The sequence below is a fragment of the Bufo bufo genome, chromosome 3 (assembly GCF_905171765.1).
Source record: "Bufo bufo chromosome 3, aBufBuf1.1, whole genome shotgun sequence".
NCBI lineage: Eukaryota > Metazoa > Chordata > Amphibia > Anura > Bufonidae > Bufo > Bufo bufo.
The window spans coordinates 650,182,498-650,202,275 of NC_053391.1; the positions used below are offsets into that span (position 1 = coordinate 650,182,498).

The window sequence follows — 19,778 nt, forward strand, 5'->3', positions numbered from 1 at the left end:
ATCAATACCATAATGCACGAGAAGATGTTAGACAAATGAAGGAAAGCATGCATGTCCTAGAGCTTTAAAATTCTTGTTCTCCGAATATATTGCTATATTGGAGGACTAGTGGCCTTTACTACTTGAACACATCTTTTACAAACATAAAAAAATCACTCCTATTCTACAAACATAAAGTACAGTATGTTCTTACGGCCTCAAATCCAGAATTGGCTTTAGAAATTGCAGCTGCCTTGTATAAAGGTATGGGTGTTTCTTGGGCCCACCATCCTCACTGCGGCCATGTGCAGAAGCCAGTTCCCTTCGAAATTGGTCCCTGCAAGATTGCCATCTGGTTTTGACTTTACGGACTGTGAAAATACAACAGAAAGAATACCCATAAATATTCCATACACATTTTATATTTGTTGGTATATAAAATTAGTGATTACATTTACCAGGCCAAAGTGTTTATGTGAATTTTAATGCAAAATCAAATCACTTTCAGATGTAGAGGTCACAAAATGGTTTATAGACATTTGTGTCCATGAGCCCACAATAGGCGTGACCCTGCCATATAAGATAATTCTGCTGTCCCCTGCACCCGTTTCACTCCAAATCCGGCGACGAAGGACACTGCATCTCCCTGTTGTGACTAAAACAACTTCCATACAGTGGGTTGTACAGGCTTTATTGCGCCACAAAAAAGCCTTGCATCGTGTGTGACATCAACAATTATGAAAGGCTGCTTTTTGCCCATGTGGTGTGATAATGGCTGTACATCCCCTTGTCTGGAAGTTTTTGTAGCCACAACAGGGCGATACAATGCCCTTCGTCGACGGATTATTATAGGACAGACACGGGTGCAGGGGACAGCAGAAGTATTTTATATGGCAGGGACATGCCCATTGTGGGCTCATAGACACAAATGGCTAATCCATATCACCATGTGTTGGCTATTATTCCCCTATAGCTATGCAAATGCAGACTGTGCACAAATACATTAAGTAAAACATATGTGGTAATGAATTCAAATGGTCTACAACAGAACTGCCTTACTTGACCATAGCAAACAATCCGATGAAAAACCTTTTAAGTTCAAACTGAGCTAACAACACATACATTTTTAGTTTGATTGTAAGCTAGGGGCAACTTTGCAAGTTTCTACTATACACATGTTTACATTATTAACACAGTAAAATATTGGTCATGGGAGGTCTTACCTAAATCTGCCCGCTTCTTGGAGTTCGCCTTCTCCCATTCTTGTGGCAGCATGGTATGTGCCGCCTCCTCCCAGGACCGCTCCTTTGCTACCCGGTCATGGTAGCTGTTGCACCTTGTGTCCCATATTTCTGGGTGTCCTTGGATGACGGTGATAAGCTTTCCTACATCCATGTCTGGCAGTGAATTAACTAACCAACTCACTTTAGTTAGGCTTGCACATGTGCTTGGCTAATGTTGATAAACACAGAGCACATAGCAAAAGTGGGTTGGGCATATACTTTGAAAATCGCGGATCCGCAAAAAAACTGATGACATACGAAAGCGGTCCATATGCCTTCTGTTTTTTTGCGGACCCATTGACTTGAATGGAGCCACGGAACGTGATTTGTGGACAATATTAGGACATGACTCAAAATGTTGCGGAATGGAAATATGGAAACGGAATGCACACGGAGTAACTTCCGTTGCTTTTGCGGACCCACTGAAATGAATGGTTCCGTATACGGAACGCAAAAAACGTTCGTGTGCATGAGCCCTAAGTCTGTTGAGCTGAAATTTACTGAGGAATTACTCTTATATTTTTGTTTTTTGGATTTCTTCTAAATAGACCTTGGTGTAAAAGGTTTACGGCCAATTATAAACCAAGCCGGTCTTGTAATCCTCCAAATCTCGTAAGAATTTGCTGCGTTTGATTTGACCCTTTATTTTGGTTAAAGTGTTTTTAATTTTCTGATCCAAATCCTCATAAAGATGTATATGATCAAAGACTCGTTTCTCTTCATTAACAATTAAAGTCATTAACTTAAAGGAGCATTCAGAGACAACACTGATTCCCATTGTTTCTTAAACTCATCAGTGTAAACTTCTGTCAGGAACTTTCCGTTTGTTTGTTTTAAAATAGTTTTTATTGTTTTTACGAAGCATAACAGAGAAAACACCAAAGCGCCCAAATATACCATAGGCTGATATTAGATGCAATAACAGATCCGGTATGTATGTATGAAAAGAATCTGATTTATTCATGGCTGAGAACATTTGAGATCTAATATACTTTTGCATCTGTGAGAGTATCTTCATATAAATAGAAACAAATTAAGAGAGAAAAGAAGATGAGAAAGGAGGGGGGGGGGGAGTCAGAGGGTAAAATGAGTAAGGGGAGGGAAGGAGTATTTTGCAGCTTAAATCATATTACTTCATGAGTAATCTCACCGAAACAGGATAATATTGTATAGAGTCTGACTGAATGTGTTAACCTGTCCTATAGGATAATGTTATCGAATGTAGCATACAGGAACTAACCCCGTCACTCTGATAACATTAGTACTAGGTTACTCTATACTAACAGTGTTAACTTAGCTATCTGAGAAATTCCTGAAGGTTTTCCAAGGCTTCCATATATCTTCGAACTGGAGAGGTGTTCGGGAGTCCCAATGTGTGGTATAGTTGATCACACCTTTGGATCCAATTTTGAACAGTAGGTGGATCTGGTTGTTTCCAACATACTGCTATCAGCAGACGCCAATAGGATGCTGCACAGCGTTCATGCATATTTGGGGCATTTGAGACTCCCGGTCATCCCAAAAAGGCACAGTTTCGAAGAGATGCAAACGTGAATCCTGCAAACCTTCTGCCAATAAGGAGTTATCTTAGGGCAGTTCCACCAGATGTGGCTATGTGTGCCTATTTCAGATCCACATCTTGTCGGGAACTTTCTAATACGTACCCCTAGTAGGGTCATGCAAAGAAGTAAGATCCCAACATGCACAAAGTTCCTGGTCCATAGGTTTTAACAAATGAGATACAGTATGCACATTAAAGTCAATTAAAGATTGTGCGTCAACAACCACATTGTTAAAAATATCAGCCGCTCTGGCAATTCTATCATTACAATTCCCAACTCCTCCTGTAATAGTAGAATTCGGTGCGGTACCTTGTGGATTAGAATCCCTCGTGGGATCCATATCTGGTCTCCAGGTGCATAGCTAAGTTCACAGCATACAGCCAGTGTGATTAGGAATAATGCAGATGTTTTTTAGTTCGATCACTTGATCATCTTTGATATTGCAGATATTTCCATTTTTAATATATATTTTTGCCTTGTGGGTATAACATGCCGTTATCTAAGGCGGCCACTAATAAAGAGGTTAAACACAGAAACGTAGTGGGATGTGCAATATAGATTAGAATAAGGGCTCATGCACACAAACGTTTTTTGTTTTTTTGCGGACTGTATGCGGAACCATTAATTTCAATGGGTCCGCAAAAAAGCATAAGTTACTCCGTGTGCATTCCGTTTCCGTATTTCCGTTCTGCCAAAAATTAGAACATGTCCTATTATTGTCCGCAATACGGTCAAGCATAGGACTGTTCTATTAAGGGCCAGCTGTTCCGTTCCGCAAAATATGGAATGCACACGGATGTCATCCGTATTTTTTGCGGACCGCAAAATACATACGGTCGTGTGCATGAGCCCTAAGTGTGCAACCACGACCACCGCTGCTGGATTGCAGATGATCATAACTCCTGGATACGAGCAGTGTATAATGTGATGGAAAAATGAATCCAGCCGGCAATGGAAGCAATATGGACAATCACAATACATTAGTAAGGGTCTGGTATTAACTTTCTCTACATGATAAATACCATTTGCTGAAGTGAGACAACCCCTAATGATGTATAATTATGCAAGTTGACTATGCTAAGTATTTAAAGCAGTTGATCCCCACTTTTATTACAGGGCTAGAGGCTCTGCTCTCTCTGCAACTGCCGCGCCCTCTGTACTTTCACAGGACCAGGCAGTGAAAACATGATCACACCTGGCCCTGTCAATCAAAGTGCAGAGGGTGCGGCAGTTGCAGAGAGAGCAGAGCCTCTAGGTGTAATGGCAACGCCCTCGTTGCTCCTAGAGGCTCATTTGCATATATTAAAACATATTTTTTCTCAGCAATGCGGGCACATATGAGCATGGGGCCAACACAGATGCCTTCAGCTGCTAAGCGCACATGTAACAGGTCAGACAGTTTCATCGGTACAAATCTGCTGACAAATGCCCTTTAAGGCCTCATGCACACGACCGTATTTTTTCACGGTCCGTGATCCGTGACCGTTTTTTCGTCCGTGGGTCTTCCTTGATTTTTGGAGGATCCACGGACATAAAAAAACAGTCGTTTTGGTGTCCGCCTGGCCGTGCGAAGCCAAACGGATCTGTCCTGAATTACAATGCAAGTCATTGGGGACGGATCCGTTTCCCTCCCCTGTAGTTAACTCATTGGTGGCCAGTGGGCCCCCCCTCCCTCCCCTGTAATTAACTCGTTGGTGGCCAGTGGGCCCTCCCCCTCCTAAATAAAATATCCCCCCCTATCATTAGTGGCAGCGGAGAGTACCGATCGGAGTCCCAGTTTAATCGCTGGGGCTCCGATCGGTAACCATGGCAACCAGGACGCTACTGCAGTCCCGGTTGCCATGGTTACTTAGCAATTTGTAGAAGCATTATACTTACCTGCGAGGCTGCGATGTCTGTGTCCGGCCGGGAGCTCCTCCTACTGGTAAGTGACAGGTCTGTGCGGCGCATTGCTTAATGATCTGTCACTTACCAGTAGGAGGAGCTCCCGGCCGGACACAGACAACGCAGTCTCGCAGGTAAGTATAATGCTTCTACAAATTGCTAAGTAACCATGGCAACCAGGACTGCAGTAGCGTCCTGGTTGCCATGGTTACCGATCGGAGCCCCAGCGATTAAACTGGGACTCCGATCGGTACTCTCCGCTGCCACCAATGATAGGGGGGGAGATTTTAATTAGGAGGGAGGGGGGAGGCCCCACTGGCCACCAACGAGTTAACTACAGGGGGGGGGGGCGGCCGCACTGGACAACAAAGAGTTAACTACAGGGGAGGGAGGGGGGCCCACTGGCCACCAACAAGTTAACTACAGGGGAGGGAGGGGGGGCCGGCCGCACTGGACAACAAAGAGTTAACTACAGGGGAGGGAGGGGGGGCCGGCCGCACTGGACAACAAAGAGTTAACTACAGGGGAGGGAGGAGGGCCCACTGGCCACCAATGAGTTAACTACAGGGGAGGGGGGGGCCTGCCCCCTGCTGCCAGGCAGCAGGGGGCAGTCATGTACACAGTTCTCAGTATATTCTAACTAGAAGCGTCCCCATCACTATGGGAACACCTCTGTGTTAGAATATACTGTCGGATTTGAGTTTTCACGAAGTGAAAACTCATCTCTGAAAAAGCTTTTATGCAGACGGATCTTCGGATCCGTTTGTATAAAAAGTAACCTACGGACGCGGATGCTAATCTTGTGTGCATCCGTGTTCTTTCACGGACCCATTGACTTGAATGGGTCCGTGAACCGTTGTCCGTCAAAAAAATAGGACAGGTCATATTTTTTTGACGGACAGGAAACACGGATGCGGCTGCAAAACGGTGCATTTTCCGATTTTTCCACGCACCCATTGAAAGTCAATAGGTCCGTGAAAAAAAAAGGAAAACGGCACAGCGGCCACGGATGCACACAACGGTAGTGTGCATTAGGCCTAAGCCTGAGAAAGGCTCGCACTGAGCTGAGACATTGCAGTGGGTACCATAAAGGATTTCACATAGAGTGCTGTCTGGATCATATACAGTATATTTAATGAACCACGTAGAGATGTATAGCATGCCAACTGCACCCAAGAAAAGACTGTAGAACAAGATACCAACCTACAATAACCTCAACCCCCCCTACAAAAAGGGAGCATAACTAATACATTCATTAATCCCCCTTGGGGTAACCAGAGCGGTAACTAGATTAAAAATCCATCTAACCTCCCTCTGGGCCAGTATTTTCCTCCAATTGCTTCTCCATATGGACAAAAGAATTTGATCAATGCCTCTGTACTTAGGCTACTTTCACACTAGCGTTAATATTTTCCGGTATTGAGATCCGTCATAGGGTCTCAATACCGGAGGGAAAAAAAGCTTCAGTTTTGTCCCCATTTATTGGCAATGAGGACAAAACTGAACAGAACGGAGTGCTCCAAAATGCATTCTGTTCCGTTTAGTTGCGTTCCTATACCAGAGAGCAAACCGCAACATGTTGTAGTTTGCTTTCTGTCCTGGGATGCGGAGAAAACGGATCCGTTCCCCATTGACTTTCAATGGAGTTCATGACGGATCCGTCTTGGCTATGTTACAGATAATACAACCGGATCCGTTCATAATGGATGCAGACGGTTGTATTATCAGTAACTGAAGCGTTTTTGCTGAACCCGCTAGTGTGAAAGTAGCCTTAGAGAGTTATCACTGTGTTATCTGTGGTGTTACATATGACTGTAGGTAAAACTTTCATGGCATATCTACCTGTGCATTCCTGCAGACAAATACTAAAACTTTGACCTATAATATAAACTACTGACTACAGCAAAGATAAAACAGATCTTTCATATAGATGTGGTGTCGTCTGACTAATCAGTGGATCTTAATTTAGTGACCGTCAGGAAACATTCCCTCGCCCTGTGCTGCGTGAAGCTATTGTTGTGGTACAAGTGTGAATAATTACACCATTATTTGCTAATGCTAACTAAAAAGACTTTCCTGTGGGAGTACCTAATCACATCTCATATCTTGGACTAGTTATATAACCTGCCTGAACCTTGTTAGGACAGTTAATGATTCAGCAGCTCACTATAAAGTTTACGTTCTGCTTCTCAGCACTTTTAGCCTTTGACACGTTGTTATACTGCATCCGTCCCTTCAGCCGCAACCTGCAAAGAAGATCTGACACCAGTATGGACGTAATAAGCACTCATGAGAGTTCTGTAGAGCTTCAGCCTAGGAGAAGCCGTTTCATGGAGGCTGTTGTAAAGGTTAAAGAGAAGGTTTTCAATTGGTATGTAGAATATTTACTTGTATGTAATATCTAATATGCAGAGTTAAGCTAAAGAAAATAATAGTACGCAGAAAATCAGAGACGTGGTCCACTGGGAAGAGGCAGAAATATTTTCTAATGGCCATCAACTATATGCATATGAAAAGCTGAATGCTGTTGTTGTAGAAGGCTTGGAGCTGATGGTTCAGAGGGCAACAAGAAGTTGGTCTTTTTATCCTTCAGGATTGGCTGGGTAATAACGTTAGAGAGATAGTCCAGTCCACAGACTATGCCATAACTATCTGATAGATGAAGGTCCTCTGACCCCGTCCCACCTAATGTAATGGCAGCTGCATCCAGGCGGGGAATGAAGAGATGGTTGCCTGTGCTGGACTCTCTCTGTTCTTTCTGGCGCAGAAACAGCCAACCAGGCTTGCTCAGTTACTCCCATAGAAGTGAAAGTTGAAATCTGTGCACATATGTGGCCACCTCTCCATTTATTCTCCACCTGGATGAGGTGGCTACCTCACCATGTGGGATGGAGGTCCGGAGATAGGTGCAGGTAGAGGTGGGATCCATGTCTTTTAGACTTTTATGGCATATCCTGGGTCGATGCCTTAAAAGTCTGCGATAGGAATAACCCTTTAATATCATATCATGCAGCCAAATGTAGAGGTATAAAGTAAGGACTTGTGCAGACTGAGGTCTCAATCACATTTCCATGAACATTTCACATCTATGGAAAATCCATCCGTGCTTCATCCGTTAAAATGCCCATGAAGGATCCGTGTTTGGTATTCCACGGACACTGCTCATCATCTCCTATCAGTGGTCAGTGAAAAAATGGGCCAAGCACGAATGCCATACATGTTGTGTAGCTGGTTTTTCACAAACTCATAGACTTCAGCGGGTGTTTGGTTTCCATCAGGGACCAAAGTAGTGAATGTCTCTATGACGGAAACTTTGTTTTCAGTCTTGCATAACGGGACCCAGACGGATCTGTTTTGATTCCCATAGACTTCTATTAGGACGGAGAGCAAATGGAATGCCTTTTAAAGGCTTCCGATTTGTATTCCGTCATAATACAAGTCTATGGGCAGAAGAATGGATCCGTCCTTCCGTCTTATGGATTTCGTTATTTTCCGTTATAACCATGTTATAACGGAAAGCCATAATGGAATCCCTAAGGCTAGTGTGAACCCACCCTAAGACAGTTTCATCACCACACAGTGCAGTTAATAATTTCAGTTCCAAATGAACTCTGCAACTACTCGTCCTAGCCCTCCTATGTAAAATATAATGTGGCCAGGGAGCTTTCATGGTGTTTCCAAATTTTTTCATATCTAATTTGCAAGTTACGTTCACTAATGTTAAATGAGTAATCCACAGGATATACCATAAATGTCTGATAGATGTGTACAACCTTTATTGGTCTGAGGGCCGCATTGTCACATCGCTCTATTTTAAGGGGCCGCAAATAAATAAAAAAATGTTGATTGTCGCTCACTTGCATTGCCCTATTACACAGGCCAATGTAAACTGACTGGGAAGGAATGATCGCTACCACAGTCATTCCTCCTTCATTTAGTTATATTGATTATTGCTAGTCCATCCCTGATTACACAGAGATGTGCTGCCGATTATTGTACATCTTTCATCCTGATAAAATATGCAACTCTGCCGACAAACGAGTGATTCCTTGTTTATCAGCTGATCGGTGGCACGATTATACAGGCCAGTTATCAGAAGTGAGCGTTTATATGAACTCTTGTTCCCAGTACACAGTGTATTAGGAGCTTAAAAGGATTTCCCAGTAAAAATGAATTTTTAACATGTTCCTGCCCCTGAAAGCAAAGAGTTAAACTTGCCTGCTCCCCACCGTTTCGGTCCTCCGCACTGCCCCCGCTGCCTCCATCTTCCAAGCCCCGCACTGTTTTCACCTGGCAGTGCATGGTCATGGTCACATGCACTTCTCAAGACAATGACTCAGCAGTAATGTGGCCACAAGCAGCATGTCACTGCTGAAGCCAGTCATTTGCTGAAGCGGTGTATGTGACCATGGCCATGCACTGCCAGGTGTAAACAGCGCAGGAACCAGAAGATGGAGGCAGAGCACCGCAAAGGACCAGGGCGGCATGGAGCAGGTAAGTATAAATCTTCTGTTTCAGGGGCTATGCTGCAGGAACTTGTTAAAAAAAATCATTTTTACAGGGAAAAAAACATCCTTCCATCCTGCCTCCTATTCTTAACCCCTTAAGGACTCAGCCCTATTTCACCTTATAGAGGACCTTTCACTGATCCTGACATTGTGAACTAAGTATCATGACATATACAGCGGCGCCCAGGGATTTCACTGCACTCACTATTATCCCTGGGCGCTGCTCCGTTCTCCCGTTATGTCCTCCAGTATGTTCGGGGACTTGGTTATAATAGGCGGAGTCTGCCCTTGTTCTGCTGGGCGTCTCCTTCTCCTAGGCTGTAGCGCTGGCCAATCGCATCGCAGAGCTCACAGCCTGGAAAAAAAAAACTCCCAGGCTGTGAGCTCTGCGCTGCGATTGGCCAGCGCTAAAGCCTAGGATAAGGAGACGCCCAGCAGAACAAGGGCAGACTCCGCCTACTATAACTAAGTCTCCGCCTACTATAACCAAGTCCCCGAACATACCGGAGGACATAACGGTAGAACGGAGCGGCGCCCAGGGATAATAGTAAGTGCAGTGAGATCCCTGGGCGCCACTGTATATGTCATGATACTTAGTTCACAATGTCGGGATCGGTGAAAGGTCCTCTTTAAACCCTTCAGATGCTGTGATCAAAAGTGTCCATGGCATCTGAGAGGGGAAAATGCGGGAGCAAATTGCGGTCCCAATGCACGGAATGGCCGAGTGAATGAGCCCTAAAACTGAGAGAGGGAGATTTTTTGCTGGCTAAAGGGTGACAGCTGCTATAATGTAGGAGACTGTTAAATTTGTTACTCTTCGGTAAACAAATGAGTGGAAAGGGTTTCCTGTTGATCTCCTATCATGATGACCTCAAGACATCAAATTGATTGTGTGTAAATCATACACGATGCAGAACTGTAGCTCTGGCCAAATGGTATTGAGAATCCATCTAAGGCCTCACGACACAACAGTATTTTTTCACGGTCCGCAAAACGGGGTTCCGTTGTTCCGTTTCCGTTTTTGTTTGCCTTGCAAATGATAGGAAAAAAACAGACGCTGATGACAATCTTGTGTGCCTCCGTGTTTTTTCACGGACCCAGTGACTTGAATGGGTCCGCGAACCGTTGTCCGTGAAAAAAATAGGACAGGTCATATATTTTTGACGGACTGGAAACACGGACGCGGATGACAAACGGTGCATTATCCGAGTTTTCAACGGACCCATTGAAAATCAATGGGTCCGCAGAAAATCATGGAAAACGGAACAACGGACACGGAACACAACAACGGTGGAGTGCATGAGGCCTAAAGCAATGTATTCAAATGAAGGCATCTTCATACAAAGAAGGGCATTAGACTGCATAGTAGTACCTAGTTTCAACCAAGGTATAAGGAGGGAATATGGATTTTAGAAGAGGAGTAAGACTCAGATTACTACACCTTTTCATAAGGATTAATGTCATTTACCTTTAAGAATTCATCTACAGTTGTATCATCGTTAGCGCTCCCTGCAGACTTGCATCAGCGCGTAACGATCACGAATTTCATTTGTAAACCCGAAGAGCTTGGTTGTGCAATTTTGATGAGTGAACACCAAATGGCGCTTGAAACTACCCGGGACCGCTTGGAACTACAGTACATGGGAGAGTAGGCTGTAAACTGCAGCAGCCAGCGCTGCCCTAATGCCTTAATTTTTCCCCTTTTCTGCAATAGAGGTACTAGAATATTACATTATATTGTGGCCACGGTCAGTAAGGTGACAGGAGGGGGCCCTAACAGTGGCTAGTGTGTGCCTGGAGCCACGGGACGTGGGCCTGCCTAAAAGAGGGCCAACCCTAGGGAGAGTAGAAAGAAAGGGGGGGGGGAGTGCGAGTCGGCGGGCGCGGTGAGGTGAGCTGGACGAGGGGGTTTAAGAAGGGGGACCTGGCCCCTCCCACAATTACAGGCTGCACGCAGCCTTAACTATTTGTGGCCGCGGCCACGGTCAGTAAGGTGACAGGAAGGGGCCCTAACAGTGGCTGGTGTGTGCCTGGAGCCACGGGACGTGGGCCTGCCTAAAAGAGAGCCAAAAGACACCGGGTAGGAGAAGTGCTGCTGTTTAATGCATGTAGGAACAGTATTACAAAACCAAGGAAAGGAATACCTGACGGGTTTCAGTCAGCGGATCCGGGATGTACCGGGAAAAACAGGCAGATCTCCACCTACCCATGTGACGAATGACGTGCGGAGGCGTCCCGTGCTTGGAAGCCGCTGAGGCAGCTCCGATGCGGAATGAATGTCCCGATATAGTTTTGGGGTCCACCCCCAACCCTGCGACCAGGGATCTGATGTGTGAGACGAACTGTGGCGTGGATAGGGGTTTCCCTTGGAATGGAAGCAAAGGAGACTCTGGATCTGGAGATGGTTGGAATCAAGGAGACGTTGGAGTACCACCACCGGACACCAGGCGTTTTCGGACTTGAAGAAGCAGATCTGTATGGGAGGACCGGTTTGGGACGTCTTGGTGGAAGGAAGGCTTAACACCAGATGATCCTGGCTCCAGGACAGCTGCTTCTTCTTCAGAAAGATCGTCTTCTGGGAAGAAACTGAGAATTCTCCTGGACGTAGGAAGCCGTAGAAGCTTAGATACATTGCGGCCTTGATGACCAGACTAACGGAAGGGCCAAAAGGATTGCCATCTAGGGATGCAGACAGCTGCCTGAATAGCTCGCCGGAGACCGGCCGACGGGACGGGTTTGAGTCTTTACTGCTTTTCTCAATGCCCCTGAGTGTGGCCTTGACGGCTTGGGATGTGAACGCCGAGCGAACCTCTGGATTCTGTAGGACTAAGAAATGTTGTGCCCCGGCTAGTTACAAACGGATGGTGCTGGGTGCCAGCTTGAGGTTGACATGGCAATGGGCCATGAAAGCCATGATGTAAGAAACGAAGGCCGTATCCTGCTGAGGATGGTCCCTGGAAAATTTTTGAAAGAGGTTCCAACCTGTGCTGTAATTGCGAGCCGTGTTGACAGAGAGGGATCGGTGCATGAGGTCCTTGGCGGTTGCCAGCAGAGACCTCAATCCAACATCAGGTCGCTGAAGCCGGGAATCCGGGCCCCGGTCCGGTCTGCTTCTGGACATGCCTGAAAGAAGGTTTGAAAATTGAATCTAGATAAGGCATCGGCCGCCGTGTTGCTGGCACCTGGAATATGGGAACATGAGAAATGAAAGTTATTGATCATGGCCAGCCAGACCAGTTTGCGCAAAAGGGACATGACCCTGGCAGACTTAACTCGGCCTTTGGAGATGATGTCCACCAGGTCCTGACTGTCAGAGATGAACATGACGCTGGAATTAGCCCAGAGGTGACCCCAGACGGATGCGGCCGCCACGATGGGATAACATTCCAGAAACGGTGACGAACTGAGGGACTGAGGGTCAGAGCTGACCTGAGGAGGCCATGGACCAGCTAACCACTGGGACCCGAAGATGGCAGCGAAACCCCGGGATGCCGCGGCATCGGAAAACACCCTGGTAGATGACTGGGACCATGAGGGGACGAACAGGCTGACCCCGTTCCAGGATAAAAGAAAGCTGTCCCACATGCGCAAGTCTGCCATGGCAGCCCTGTCCAAGTGGACAATGCTGCTGGGTTCGGAGGCTGTAGGAAGGAGCGAGAGCAGGCGGGAAATGAAGGCCCTGCCCTGGGGCATCACCCTCAAGGCAAAGTTCAGCCGACCCAGGATGGACTGTAGCTCGACCTTGGTCACCTGGGAAGAGGTGATGGCCCCGGCCACGACTTCCCGGATTTGGGACAGCTTTGCCTCTGGAAGCCTGGCCTCCATCCTGTCTGAGTCCAGGACAATACCCAGGAAGGTGATGGAAGTGACCGGCCCCGAGGTCTTCCCCTGCGATATTGGGATGTAAAGGGCGGCAAAGAGCTCCAGGAGGGAGTGCAGCCCGGATGGCTGACATAGCGGAGGTTCTATGAGGAGAAAGTCGTCCAGGTAGTGGATGACCGCTGGGGCGCTGCCGTGGCGGATCAGGATCCAGTGTAGAGCCTGCCCCAGTTGGTCGAATAACCACGGGCTGCTTTTAGAGCCTAAAGTCAACCTGTTGGCAAAATAGAACCTGCCCTCCCACCGGATACCATAGAACTGCCATAGGTGAGGGGCGATAGGCAGCAGTTTGAAGGCGTCCGCTATGTCAGTTTTAGACAACCAGGCGCCTTTCCCGGCGCTAAGGATGAGGGCAATGGCTTCGTCGATGGATGCATACTTCATGGCAAATTCTTCGGAAGGATTGAGTGAATTGATGCTGGGGATGACGGAATCATGGGGGGCGGAGAGATCGTAAATCAAACGTTTTTTATTTGAATCTTTTTTGGACACTATTCCTATGGGGCTGATCCGCCAGCGAGAGAAAGGAACCTGGTTGAAAGGGCCCAGGAGGAACCCTTTCTCCACCTCCGAATTCAGGAGTTCCTGCACAGTGGCGGAATCTGACCTGGCTGACTGCAGATTGTCGCACTCCCAGTTGGAATGGGGGAGTGCCACCAACCCTGTGTCAAAGCCGAAGCAGAGGCCAGCGATCAGGAAGTCCACGAATCCCGGAACCGGATGTTCCCGTAACAGGAGGGCCAGGAGGTCAATGTCGCAATCGGCCAGTCATAGGCGCTTGGACGCCTTCTTGGGACATGTGGACCTGGGGTGAGCCCTGAAGCAGATGGAGCAGATGTGCAGGGCCCTGCAACCGCTGAAGAGACAGGAACCAAAGTTAAAGTTGTTGCATACTTGGCTGTTGCCAAGGTAAACAATGGGTCTGCCCAACTTATCAGTGGAGGAGGGACTGCGGGGGACCCCGGAGGGGCCTGGAATGACCTTGTCTGGTTGGGCCGTGGCAGTTTGAGGACACCACTCTGTGGAATGAAAAATCGACTGACAAGTCGAACAAGTGGGGGCCCGGAGACCGGCGAAATGCCGGCAGAACAACTCCATGTCCAGCGTAGCCCAGTTGACGGAGAACTTAAACTGGGTCAGCGCGGCGGCGGCCTTGGCTGAAAAGGAGCGGTGGTAATCGTAAAAAGCCGTGCCGCCGTACTTGTGCCCAAGATCAGTAACCCTGTGTAGATACGTGTCCAGCTCCTCCCGGCGAGCCGGATAGGCGGAGCAGATCACGTCTCTATACAGGCCAAAGGCCAAAACAAACTCAGGTACAGAGAGCTTGCGATTGAGACGGCCATCCTTGGCCCGAAGGACCACCGAGATTTCTCCGCAGTCAAAGGTCTTATTATCTGCGGCATCGTGGGACGCAATCAGGATGGACGCGAGATTCACGTCCTTGCCCGCCAAGATGTCCCTCCTGATGTTGTCCGGCACAAAGTGCGCAGGAGCCACCACGGGAGCAGTCAGGGACGTACCTGGAGCCGGAAGCTGATATAGAGGGGGATCGGTGATGGGGACCACCGCCTGGGATGACGGCGGTGTTCTGGACTCCAAGTCCACCACCCTGGTCCTGATGTCGGCAACGGATGAGATGAGTGAATCCAAGGAGGCCTGTAACTGTACCAAGGACTGCTGGATGGCTGGGGGTGGATCTTCTCTTTCAGGAGGGCTGGGTTCGGTCATCAATAGCCTGTATAGCTCGGCCTTTCTGGCTGACGCTGGGTGCCTGATACCCCTTCTGCCCAACTCCGCAATGAGCCTTGGCACGGTCCATCTTCGGAGGGCTACTGGGCCGCCTTGGCCGGAGACTGAAGTACCCGGGAGGGACAATGCGTCGTCGACGTCTGATACCTGCGACATGGCTCCGAAGATAGCAGAGACCTTGCGAGACCTGGAATTAGAGACAACAATATGGCAGCTGGAGAGGTGATAGGGACGTGTACCATGACTACTGAGGTCGTGGGCGAACGTATTTGAGGACGTACCTGAGAGCGTGGAATAAACACCCTTGCCTTACCGTCTGAGGATCGACGGGAACGACCCGGCTGGCCCTGAGGACTGGAAAAGTTAGGAGCGACGTGAGAAAATTGCAGCGCGGGACCTGAAAACCAATGCTGATGCGTGCGGCTACTAGCGGAAACAGGGAGGCGTGGATGAAACATGAAACCAGGAAGAAGGGGTATCTGGGGAGCCAGGAGGCGGAGTCGAAGGACTGCGGTAAGAAGGAGGCCTGGAAGTTCCAGGACGAGCGGCGAGGAGTGACCTGAACGTTTCAGGTTGGGGACGTGAGCAGGGTTGCCTGGGTGCCGCAAGATACGTAGGAACTGGGAGACACCTGACGCACCGGCTGACTACCGTAAAGGTGGCTGCATCCGTGAGCTAAAGAGACCAGGAACGACCCTGATGCTACAGGCAACAGTGGACGGGGGAGACACCTGAACGCTTCAGGGTACCCGGCAGGGAAGACACCTGAACGTCTCAGGCTAAGATAGACAGAGGAGACACCTGAACGCTTCAGGGTGCTTGGACAGAGAAGACACCTGAACGCCTCAGGCTAAGATGGACAGAGAAGACACCTGAACGCTTCAGGGTACCTGGACAGAGAAGACACCTGAACGCCTCAGGCCAAGATGGACAGAGAAGACACCTGAACGCTTCAGGGTACCTGGACAGAGAAGACACCTGAACGCCTCAGGCCAAGATGGACAGAGAAGACACCTGAACGCTTCAGGGTACCTGGACAGAGAAGACACCTGACTGTCTCAGGCCGAGATGTACAGAGAAGACACCTGAACGCTTCAGGGTACCTGGACAGAGAAGACACCTGACTGTCTTAGGCCGAGATGGACAGAGAAAACACCTGAACGCTTCAGGGTACCTGGGCAGAGAAGACACCAGAACGCCTCAGGCTAAGAAGGACAGAGAAGACACCTGAACGTCTCAGGTTAAGTGAGAGAGAAAACATCCTTTGCGTGCCTCCGGGGAGGCAACCCGGGATGTAGGTAAGAGGAACTGCGGGGAGCAGCCCAGAATTACCTACCTGAAAACCCTCAAGCTTGAGAATTCCCGCGAGTGGTCGGCAGCGACCTTCTGCAGGACCTAAACCTGACGTCAGGAAGTCGAGACAAGACACGTCGGGGACCACGAACGCCACTGGCACCTGGGAAAGGAACACACATGTGAAAATTGGGAGCAACAAGGGCCGGAGCCCCTGTGGGCCAGGCTGGAAGGCCGTGGGTTGGCAGGGGCGTGAGCGGGCCTGGAGGGCCATGGGTCCAACCTGAGTGGGCGTGGAGGAGCCTGTGGCACGTGCCATGCTGGCAGGAGCGGGTGACCTGGAGGTAGAAACACAGGAGCCAGGAACGGGCGAACTGGATGGAGCAAGGTGAGACGTGAAGGGGTGCGGACCATTAATTACCCATCAGTGCTTCTATACGTGATGGGTAATTAATGCATTCCTGATTTCACTGACCGCCCAAATGTGGTGGTCATATCCTCAATATGCTACCTCTGCTATGCCCTTGCTCTGTTTACACCTTATGGTCGTGACCTAGCCTTCTTGCACCAATGCAGGCTGGCCACCATAATATCCATGGGCTGGTTGAGACGGCACGGGTGGCAGCTGACAAAATGCACACTTAGGATAAGCATTCAGCTATGTTATATCAGACCCACCAGAGTGTGGTTTAGCACCTGGATGTTCTGGTTTGGCCTGTACTCTGGGGGCACGGAAGTGTGGCAAGCTGGGAACTGCCCTGACAAGAGCGTGGGAGGCGGGAGCGGCCGTGGTGTGCGGCCCGGCCGTGGCAGAGGGACGGAGGCAGTGAGCGGGGCTCCCCCTCTGTTCCCCCCCCTTACGGCCAGCGCTCAATGCGGCAGCTGGGACCGGTGGCCGGCTGTGCATGCGCCCGACCTCTCGCGAGAGGACGGACGCGACAGGACGGTGGTGGAGGGAGCTCGCGGTGGCCGGAAGCGGTGAGGGGGAGCGGGCCAGCGGCCGACCTCGGTCCTGATGTCGGACGGACCGGAGACACAAGGCGGGAGGCGTGCGGCGATACTTACCCGGGGAGGCGTGCTTACCGGAAGTGCGAGTCGGCGGGCGCGGTGAGGTGAGCTGGACGAGGGGGTTTAAGAAGGGGGACCTGGCCCCTCCCACAATTACAGTCTGCACGCAGCCTTAACTATTTATCGTAGTTAATGGCTGTTCATGTACAACCAACAACTACAATATCATTATCTACAGTACTTGCGGCTGCTTTAGAAGTACTTGAATATAACCCAGAAGGCTGGAATTATCCTATAAATAAATATCCTTCATAGAAAAGACTAATTCTATAGGAGAAATGCTGGGAGTAGAGTGCATGCACCTATTAGTTGGTAAAGAAACAAAGGACGCTATCTCAGCAGCGCTGTGAATAAGAGAACCCGACAGCATAGCTCCACAGCAGCACGGATTTGAGAAAGTTGAAATCGCAATGCGATTAATTCAAGTTCTATGAATCGCATTGCGATTTCAACTTAGAGCTTCTGCCGACTTCCGTGCTCATGGAGCGTCCCCATCACCATGGGAACGGCTCCATGCTAGAATGTACTGTCGGATTTGAGAAAGTTGAAATCGCAATGCGATTAATTCGAGTTCTATGAATCGCATTGTGATTTCAACTTAGTCCTAGGCGCAACATCGTGAGCCGGAGCTACTGTACAGTACTGCTCCATGCTAGATCTGTACTGTATATTAGATTGAATTTGCTGCCATGCAGCTATATTATTGGTTTGATGTTTTCACCGGTGAATAAATAAAATAAAATAAAATAGTATAGTGTACAGAGACCAACAAGGCAGACAATAGGGTGATTGGGACGCAGATTTTTTGGTGGTGAAGTGTTAGATAATAGTGATGTTGCAGTAAATCTTATATGATGCCGCATATAGAGAACTTGTGCTTGAAATATCACTTACAGGGGCATATAATTACGTCTGAAGGATATAGAATGTCTGGTAGGTTATTAGCCTAGTGTTTTTTTTTGTTTTTTTTTACTAAGGGTACAGGGATGTTTGTGTTTTTATACACGGTATATTATTTTTAAAAATAAATAGATCGGTATTTTATATACAGAGACGGCAATTGATCATATATTTTACTATAGCAGCTACTGCAGGCTTTCTTAGAGGCAGAACTATTTTTTAGTGTTGATGTAGCCTTACTGTATGATGACTTTTGATTTTTGTTCAGTGCATAACTTTAATTTTATTTTATGTGTCAGTATGATTACGATGACACTAAATATGCATAGTTTTTTTTATGACTATGACCCAGGGACAGGACCTCCTATAGTGCCAGGTGCTGGGCCTCACTGTACAGGTCCGGGGGCATGGCAGGGCAGCGGGGGCCCAGGGGCAAGTCATTCAGACACTGGGACAAGTTCGCGATAGCTGTCTGAGCTAATGACTCAGACATGTGGTATCGGAGGAGGATTGCGCATAGTGTAGTGTGTTTATGTAGTTTAGGTTAACACTGCCATCTACTGGCCGTGTTGTGTATTGCTTTAACAGTTTATTCGTGAAAGACTAGAAGTCGCGACTCGCTAGTAATGATATGCAAAATAAGGGAGCGTAGCGATGACACATCTGTAAGCCTTTTTTTTTTTAAACTGTCCACTGTTCCTGCTGTGACCACATCCTGAGGGACTATTCCACAGATTCACAGTACTGACAGTAAAAAAGCCTTTATGCCTCTGATGCTTTAATGGAGGCAGCGTCTCTTGTCTTTTGAGGGGATTTTTTATGGAACATCATTTTACCATATTTTTTGTATGGCCGATTTGTATATTTGTATTGGTTAAAGGGGTTGTCCGAGTTATGAAAAAAATATATATAGCACTGAAAATATGATGGGCAGCAATATATAACTAAGCTAAGCAAGTTTTATGCAAAAAAATATATATATATTTCCCTGGTTATTTTCTGGCCCTTTGTTTACATGCAATAAAAACAATCTCTGCCCCTCCCCCTGCTCTGCTAAGGGAGTGGCTACAAGTGCTGCCCTGAGTGACATGTCTGCCTGCTGGGAGACTCAGCAGCGTGTTGTATGTGTAGAACTACAAGTCCTACCTGTATAATGACACTGCTAAGGGAGTGGCTACAAGAGCTGCCCTGAGTGACATGTCTGCCTGCTGGGAGACTCTGCAGCGTGTTGTATGTGTAGAACTACAAGTCCTACCTGTATAATGACACTGATAATACACACAGGATCTTCCCCCTACCTTCTTGTGCAATGCTCTCTCTAGTCCTTCAGCTCCTGTGCCCAGAATTGTGTGTGCAGCTGAAGGGGTTAAGAATCCTAGGAGAGAGGCAGTGAAGGGGGGTGTGGCCAGCACAGTGACGTCTCGTTTACAGGCTTGTAAACTAACTTTATCAGAGCGGGAGAGAAGCTGACACTGGAGATAAAGTGAGTTAATTGGAAAGCTGTTATATTTTCCTAGTTAGGAACACAGAAAGAACAAAAAAATAACTCGGACAACCCCTTTAATCATGTCACACCTTAGATGTTTCTTCTCCAGACAAAATAAGTTTAAGTCACCTCATAGCCAAGACCCTCCATGCCCCTTATTTTAGTCACTCTCCTCTGTACTTTTTCC

At 47.9% G+C, this 19,778-nt stretch overlaps 1 protein-coding gene across 1 annotated transcript in view; it reads left to right on the plus strand.

The window, feature by feature from the left end:
* Positions 1-6,979: 6,979 nt before the first annotated feature.
* Positions 6,980-19,778, plus strand: part of SLC35F2 (solute carrier family 35 member F2) — a 77,130-nt gene continuing 64,331 nt past the window's right edge. The window contains exon 1 of the mRNA XM_040426267.1: positions 6,980-7,079. Within this exon, the coding sequence (XP_040282201.1) occupies positions 7,039-7,079 (41 nt within the window). The 5' untranslated portion in view covers positions 6,980-7,038. The remainder of the gene's footprint in view (positions 7,080-19,778) is intronic.